This window comes from Marmota marmota, unplaced genomic scaffold, assembly GCF_001458135.2.
Source record: "Marmota marmota marmota unplaced genomic scaffold, marMar, whole genome shotgun sequence".
Lineage (NCBI taxonomy): Eukaryota > Metazoa > Chordata > Mammalia > Rodentia > Sciuridae > Marmota > Marmota marmota.
The window spans coordinates 59,047,960-59,056,690 of NW_025999900.1; the positions used below are offsets into that span (position 1 = coordinate 59,047,960).

Consider the following 8,731-nt stretch of genomic DNA (forward strand, 5'->3'; position numbering starts at 1 on the left):
AGGCTGGTCCTCTCAACGAACAGTGCTGGAACCCCTGGATGTCCACTGGGGGGAACTCACCGTGACCTTTTCACTCTCTATATAGAAATCAATGTAAGAAAGTACAAGCCTGAGTGTGAATGGCCTTGGATTGGCCTATGCAAAACCAATGACATTCATCGTTTTTTTTTTTTTTTTAACCGAAAGCCCCAAGATTATCAAAACAGTCAACTTCTAGGAGAAAATATAGTAGACTATTTTCTTGACCTTGATATGGGCAAAAACTTCCTAAATAGCACAAAAGAAGTACTAACCATAAAAAAAAAATGTATCAGTTGAACTTTATTAAGAATTTTCTTCATCAGAGTGCCCCCAAGAGCCAGGCACACACTTATAATCCCAGCTACTTGGGAGGTTGAGGCAGGAGGATTGCAAGTTTGAAGTTAGTCTCAGCAACTTAGCAAGACCCTGTCTCAAAATTTAAAAAATAAAAAGGACTGGGCATGTAGCTCAGTGGTACAGCACCCCTGGATTCAGTCCCCAGTGGGAAAAAGAAAGGAAAGAAAAGAAACTCACCTAAGAGAGGTCAAAGGTAAGTCAGAGACTGCGGATGGTACTTACACCTTGTGATAAAGGACTCAGGCCTGATTTTAGATCAATAAGAAAAAGACAATGTTAAAAACAGGCAAAGATTTGAATAGCTCCTTCACAAAAGAAGGGATCCCAGTGACCGTGAAAATGTGCTTGACATCGTCAGTCATCGGGAACATGCAAAATAAAACCACAACAAGATACCATGACACACCTAGGAAAATAGCTGAAATTAAAAGGGCTGACGGGGCGGGGTGGAGCAAGCGTGCCCTGTTCTTGTACAGCAGGTGGGGGCGTGGTCCGGCACAAATGCTTTGGAAAATTGCTTGGCAGGAACCACAAACACAGTTGCTTGCCCTTTAACCCATTCCTCACACCCCAGGGCCCATCCCAATTAAAATTGTGCTTGTGGGTTCATGGAGACCCTTCCTTTGTTGAATTAAGCTCCAACTGGGGAGCTTAACCGATACATAATGCTAATGAACAAATGATTGATTTTAAGAGAAAATTAACATCAGCAACAAGTTCCTGGTGACCTGCAAGAAATTTTAGTACAAAAATAATGAAAACCTTTCCAAACAAAAATCTAAGCTAATAAGAAAAAAGGAAGAGAAATATAATAATAGATCATGACAATTTAGGAAGCATTTTGTAAACAGAAAAAGCAAAATCAAAAAGGAACTCACAGGGCTGGGGTTGTGGCTCATGGTAGAACGCTTGCCTGGCATGTGTGAGGCATGGGGTTCGATCCCCAGCAGCACATAAAAATAGAAAACAAATAAAATAAAGGTATTGCATCCATCTGCAACTAAAAATAAAATCATATATTAAAAAAAGGAACTCACACCCAAGCCAGCCTTTCAAAAGGTGAACAATATTATAAATGTTATGGGAAACAAATGGCTCCAAAAATAAAATTGGGAAATAAAACTTAATAGAATTGGAGGAAATCTGCTTATAATGTTAAATGAGAAAGAACTTCATAAATACAAACACACAAGCCAGAAATCAAAGAAAACATGCACATATTGTTCTTACAGAATGTCTTAAACTCTACAGCGTGCACAAGATCAAAACGCATGGGAAACTGGAGCACATGTGCAAGATAAGGCACTAATGTTCTCAGCAATGCAAATGCTTACACACAGTGATGCTACCGCATTCTCAGAGCAAAGGGGAAGAGTGTGGGAAATACACTTCAATTTTCTTCCTCCTCCTCCTCCTCCTCCTTCTCCACCTCCTCCTCCTGCTCCTCCTCCTCTTCTTCTTTTTCATTCCCTTTATCTTGTTTTCTCCTTCCTTTTGGAAGTCATGTTGCAGTGCACTTTCCTACATAGTTAGTAGATACATTTACTGATGGATTTTATGTGTTTTTCACAGTGACTCTTCTTCTGATTCTGCGCTTCTAGATCCATTTTGCATATGAGAAAACTGAGGTTCTGACAACCATATTTATTAGCAGACCTAGGACTTGGAAAGCAGGTCTCCTGGCTCTGGAATGCTCGTTCAAGCATGGCTCTCCAAGGCCATAAAGCAAGCTGTGGCCGTGGCATTTTGACAGTCAACACTGACTCATACAACTGCTGCCCAGATTGGCGCTCCAGGCCCTGGGCCAGGCATGGAAGGGACACAGGCTGTCTGTCTGTCTGAGTGATCTCCTGGGCCCTTGGTTGTCTCTCCTAAGACAGAACACTCCCTCCACCCTCTCTCAACTTGGGCTGACCCCACAGACCCTCTTTTCTCCTCGGGTTGCTTCCTTGACCTCCCCAGATCCCGGAGCTCCCTTCTCCTGGTCCTCTTTCTGCCCCAGTCCTGCAGCCTCCGGGTTCTGCTGTGTTCCCCTTGACTCCCAGCCCCACATGCCTCCTCCACAAACTGGGTGGGCTTCTGCCACACCTGCTGATCCTGCCTCTGCGGTCTCCTTCCACCCTCACCCCCACTGGCTCAGTAGAGGCCTTGTGGACTCCACACCCAGATGGCCACACCCTGGACTTCACTTCCTCACCCTTGGAAGGCTCAGCCCTGCTTTTTTCTTCCCATCCCACCCAAGTGCCTGGGCACCGTGCTAGATACAGGTGGGTGCTGTGTAAAACCTTTGAAGGGGGCTTGGCTTGTAGAACCCCAAGTGCTTGGCACCCAGTATACCTCTTGGAGTTAGATGAAGTGCACTGCTCAGGAAACAGGTGACACCCTCTAGTCCACCCCCGATTCCGTGGACTGATCCCTGTGATGTCTTTGGGTGGAATCATACCTCCCGCATTCCTTCCTGGGGGCAAGGGAGGAGTAGGTATGAGTCCCTGGCACTGCTGTGTTATACCAGCTGCCTGGCACAGATGTTCACATGGCACCAGCCCCTCCTCCCAGGAGCAGGCTGACAGCAGGCAGTTGTCCCCCAACCCCAAGCTCTGACAGGTCCCCGCACAGGGGGCCTGGGTTAGGATTCAGAAGACCTATAATGTACCAAGTGACTGGGGAAACCATTCTTTGCTCTAGTTCTCAGTTTATCCATCTGCATAATGGGCAACAGGAAATTGCATTGGCTCTATGGCTTTCTGAGAGGGCCGACCTTTTGGAAGTCATGCTGTCAATCAATTTCACTTAAACTAATACAGACCCAAGTCTGGGCTAAATGTCATTCTAGCCAGGGCTAGATTCTGGGATAATAACAGAATATGTAAGAATAACAGAATATGTAAGAATAAAACACTCCAGGAAAATAATATGGGAGGAAATTTAAATTGAAAATTTAATTAATTGAAATTGCAAAATAAAAAGTCCTTGTTTGACTACAGTTTTGAGTTAAGACCATCAATTTGATTTTAGCAGTGTGCATGGTTATGTGTGCACACATACACAGACACAAACTCATACACACACGCACACGCACACACACACACACACACATACACATACCTGTGCAGGCACTGTGCAAAAATCTAATTTTTAGTCAAAGCAGATTGCACAACTGAAGTCTGGGATAGTGAGTGGGATGTTGACTAGCACATGGCTATCCAGTGGAGGCACATCCTCTTGAGAATATCTTAATGTAAAAAAATTAAATGTGGATACCTCTAGTGGAAAAAACTTGGGAGAAGTTAGAGGGAAAACTGGGGTTGTCCCCACAAGCCCACCTAAAGCCATCACCTAGCTTCGGGAGGGCTCAGCCTGATCCGAGGGTTCGTGCAGCTTGGCAGGGAGCAGGGCTGGCCCCATCTCTGAGCCACTTGGCTGCCCGGAAACCACACCCATCTCCCTCACGTGCCCTCCCCTTCCGCCTCTTCTGCTTCCTTCCAAGTTGGCAAAACTAGAGTTGAAACATGGATCAAGTGTCTAGAACATGCCAGAAGTCAGCCACATGTGGGGCAGAGAAAAAGAGCCCCAGGTCCCCTCCCTCATGAGCTCATGGACCAGGAAGGGACAGACTGCTGCTGGTTCTGGGCACCAGTTCCCCGTCAGACGCCCAGAAGTCCCTGGGGAGCGATGCTCCTTAGTGACCCAGGAGGGAAGGAGGACTTCCTGGAGCAGGCCAGGTCAGTCTGTCTGAAGGGAAGGCTGAGCTTCCCTGCTCGGTTCCAGCAGCCCAGCATGCTGGAGAGGTGGCCTTGGCAAAGCCACAGAGGCTACAGGAAGTCGCGGGCAGGGTCAGCCTTCGGTGTCCTCCCTCTCTAAGACCCTGAGCGAACCTAGGAATGTTCCAGCACAGATACAGCCAGCGCAGGCTGGTTCCCTCCAGTCTTCCTCCCGGAGCCTCGGCAGCCCCCTGCCAAATGCCACATGCACATTCCACCTGCCTGGAAACTGGGCCAGCAGCAAGGTGGAGCCCTCCGGTGTCACAGACAGAGGAACAGACATTCCACGGCGTTCCTGGCCACGTCCCTCACTTCTTGGCAGACTCTCCTATCACACTGGCCCAGGGCCAGAGAGGGGAGAAGAGGAGCAGGTCAGAGACGAGGCGGGGGAGAGGACTGGACAGGGAGGGGCATGGCTCACGACGGACCCCGATGCAGGGACACGCGGAGTTCAGCAAGGCCCTCCAAACTGGCCCAGGCAGCCGCCTCAGAGGGACTGAGCGGGGAGGGAGGTCCCACCGTCACAGCAGGCTTACTGCTGCATCAGTGCATCTGCTGAGCCACCCCACCCAGGCGATGTCACCTCTCTGTGCCCCACTGTTCCCCTCTGTCTGATGGGATTACTGAGGTGCTCATGTCACCCCCTTTCCCAGGTGCTAACGATGCTATCAAGCACAGTGGCTGATTCGAAGGAAGCAAATTAAAAATAATTAGTAATAATCCTCGTAATAGTGATATTGGTGAGTGATTAATAGTGGTAGTCATGATGATGCGGGCAGTGAGCTGTATGGAGCTGTATGTCCCCTCCTGTACGTAGTCCATGTGTGTTATGAATCCTGCCACAGGCCCTGGAGAAGGCCATCAAAAAGATGTGCGCTTTAAACACATAACCAGACTGCAGGAGGAGAAGCTAAGAGAGCTGAGATTGGCAGAGGAAAAGAGGTTCCTATTTCCTGCACGTCAGTTAAGGGCGGGGAAAGCTCATTTCTGAGTTTTCAGGAAAACAGAAGGGCCCATCCCAGGGCTGGGAAGCCAAGCAGCCTGGGGAGAAGGGTAAAGAAACATGCAGACGGATGTGTCTGTTCCCCAGGATGCTCCATGCACTCTCAGAGGGGCTCAAGACCAGCCACCAGCCAGTAGCACAAGAGTAAGGAACGGCACCCAGGGCACTCGGGATGCAGTCATCAAATAGCTCACCCTGCAGGTAGGAGGGAAGATTCCCTTCACCCGTCCTTGTTTCCAAGACTGTCCAGGATGCGAGGAAGCAGGCTGGCGAAACCAAGCAGCGCAGCTAAGTAGGTCACATTTATTGCAAAGCTCTTCTCTGAGCTGCCAAAGCTCACTGATACCAGACGGCCCTTTCAGAGAGGTCTGCCTCTGTGACCTGGGACTAAACAAAGATGAGTGCTTTGGAGAAAGAATATACGGATTGAAAATTATTCTTGCTAAAATGTAAATGACTGGGCGGCGACAGCGGTGACCCAGTGAGAGGAAGGCGGGGACGGTAGCAGCTGGAAATTTAAAATTGTTTGGAGTCAACACTGATTCCAACCATGGGTTTGTCAGCCTCTACCCCTGCTGTTCCAGTTCAGACCTCAAATGCTTCAGATCATCAGACAGCATCACCGCCTTCAGGATGCCCAATGCATGAAGGGAAAATGAAAGGCTGTCCAATCAATGCAGAACCCTCTGGTCCAACCTGTGAGAGCAAAACATACTCTGTGCCTGCCCACCAAGATCGTGCATATGAGTATGTGGAGTGTCCTGTTACAGGCGCTGCTGCTAATAAGGAGAACCTGGATCCTTCAAATCTGATGCCACCACCTAATCAAACACCAGCTCCAGATCAGCCCTTTGCATTGTCTACCGTCAGAGAGGAGTCATCCATTCCACGAGCAGATTCAGAGAAAAAGTGGGTTTATCCTTCCGAACAGATGTTCTGGAATGCAATGTTAAGGAAAGGGTGGAAGTGGAAGGATGAGGATATTAGTCAGAAAGATATGTATAATATCATTAAAATTCACAATCAGAACAATGAACAGGCCTGGAAGGAGATTTTGAAGTGGAAAGCTCTTCATGCTGCGGAGTGCCCTTGTGGTCCATCCTTGATCCGATTTGGAGGGAAAGCAAAACAGTATTCACCAAGAGCAAGAATTCGTTCCTGGATGGGGTATGAGCTGCCTTTTGACAGGCACGATTGGATCATCAACCGCTGTGGCACAGAAGTTAGATATGTTATAGATTATTATGATGGTGGTGAAGTCAACAAGGACTACCAGTTCACCATCTTGGACGTCCGCCCTGCCTTGGATTCGCTTTCAGCAGTATGGGACAGAATGAAAGTTGCTTGGTGGCGCTGGACATCATAACCACTGTTTTGTTTGTGATGCAAAGTATAAACTATTTTTTTTCTGAGAGATACATTAAACTATTTTCCCCAAACTGAACTGCACTCATGATGTAACGGGAACTTCAAGTGGGTCATACACTTCATCCTCCACTTAGCAAAGGGCCCCTGCTCCATTCAGTTTTGAGCTGCATTTTGCCTTGCTGTTTATAGCAAATAGTTCTAAGTTTTCTTCCCGTTTGGTTTAAGTGGGAAGCAGTCCCTCAGTTTGTCCGTTAGCTGCAATATTGCCTATGTATTTCATCTAGAAAAGTCTGAAAAACCTCTGAAAAAGTTTTTTTAGAAAGTGAGGAAAGCTGCTTTTTTCTTACCATTTTCTCAGGAATATTTGAGAGGTAAAACCTGAAAGCCAGTGTACTGCTAATGAGCTTTTACCTGGTCAAATCTTTTAACTAAAATCATTTATTATAAATAAGCAATATCTTTTTAAAAAGAGACTATTATTTCTGAAGTCCCTACAATTTAGTAGAGACCCTGAACAAAATGCAAAGCCATACCCTAGCACTCCAACAAGACTAAGGCGTGTCTTGGCTCTCAATTCTTATTTATATGCATTTTTCAGACTGGGCCTTATTAAAGAAGTTTCAACTCACCATGAGGTGCTGATGCATATGCTTTGAAACATATATTTTAATTTTTAAAATATTTTCCTGTTGTTCTGATATGTAACTCTGCTTCCCCAAACAGGTCTCTTCATTGTCCCTGGAATTTAAAGTTATCCCAACTTTGAGTCCCATTCCTTCCTCCATTGGAAGCCTTCCTTCTGGTTGGCTTAATCCGGATTTAAAAGTCTGGCTCAAGTCACAGTGCCAGTGATTATATTTAGCTGAGTATTAACATTCACAAGAAGAGTATTTTTCTCAGATGTAGTTATGTTTGCATTAATTCACTGTCTCAATTTTTATGTTTTAAAGAAGCTTTAAGCTTGGTGTTGAAATTCCTTGTATCAGTAACCCCAAAACTGATTGTTCTAATTATAACAGCATGTTACAAATGACTGTTTTTTAAAGTGTTGATAATATTAAATCCTTTAATTTATCCTGAAAAAAAAATGTAAATGACTGATATCAGGAAAGCAATGGGAGATACCAGAAATCGGAGGGAAAGATTACGGAGCAGACAAATGGAGAGGTGCAGACCAGAGAATTCTATCTGGAATCAGAAAACCAGATGTGCTACTTCCCAGCCTCCTTCGTCTCCCAGGATCTTGATCTCCTCACCTGTGGAGCTGGGGAAATGCTTGTAAACTGAGTGATGGAACTGATGACAATAAAGGAACAATATAAACCACCACCATTCACGCACAGGCTGCTCTGTGATTTGGGGATTTCACCAGGTCCCCAACAACTGGACCAGGGCTTTCATTTATTTCCCTTTTAAAAAAAAGTAATGGATGCTCAGATGGAAATCTGTGATGTAGGATTGAAGTCGCGTCCTCCAGTGAGGTTTTCGGGGGTCGGGTGAGCTGGCTGGTGGGGACTGCAGCCGTGCACCAAGTTTCTGATGTGCCTTGAGTCCAGGGGTGATTCTCCCCCTTGAGGGAGCAGCCCACAGGCCATTTGGTGGCTCCCAGGTCCTGGCTGCTGAACGGTGGTGTGGCTTGAGAAGGGTAGCCTGGTGCAGAGCCGTCATGTCTCGGTGCCCAGCCTGCTCACCTGCAAGAAGGGCTGGGTGACATAATCACCCCACGGCTGGGTGACATAATCCCCGTCAAGCCCGGGGGCTGTGCTGGGCACACAGTGCTCCACGGCGGTTGATTTTGTTATTATTGTCATTATCATTTTATTATCATCACACATAATTTGAATTATTGCTCTGAGATGACACGGATGATGGAATGGGTTGTTTGGGGCAGTGGCTCTGGAGCTCTGGAAAGCAGAGTGTCTCCACAGATGGGGCCACATCACCGCCCCATACCTCCCCGCTCCCGGCCCCACACCTCCCTGCTCCCAGCCCCAGCTGGCTCCGCCCGGCAGGCTCTGGCAGCCTGGAACACGCGGGCTCAGGTGACAGGCATGTGCCGCAGGAGTGTGGGCAGAGCTGGACGCCAGAACCCCAGGCGGGCACCTCCAGCCCAGCCCTTGACCTCAGTGACTCACATGCCAGGCATGATGGCGGAGGTGGCATGAGGTTCAGAGCTCCACAGGAGGGGCACAGTGGACAGGCAGGGTGGCCGGGGACCCCG

The 8,731-nt window shown here is 47.5% G+C and overlaps 1 protein-coding gene across 1 annotated transcript; it reads left to right on the plus strand.

Annotated features, from left to right (window-relative positions):
* Window positions 1-5,608: 5,608 nt before the first annotated feature.
* LOC107150256 (holocytochrome c-type synthase-like) lies at window positions 5,609-7,588 on the plus strand. The gene has a single exon (XM_048799275.1). It carries the CDS (start codon window positions 5,693-5,695, stop codon window positions 6,506-6,508), a length of 816 nt encoding a protein of 271 aa, XP_048655232.1. The 5' UTR covers window positions 5,609-5,692; the 3' UTR covers window positions 6,509-7,588.
* The last annotated feature ends 1,143 nt before the right edge of the window (window positions 7,589-8,731 follow it).

Excerpts from the sequence above, each read along its gene's own strand:
- LOC107150256 (XM_048799275.1), top strand. The coding sequence starts at position 5,693 with ATGGGTTTGTCAGCCTCTACCCCTGCTGTTCCAGTTCAGACCTCAAAT.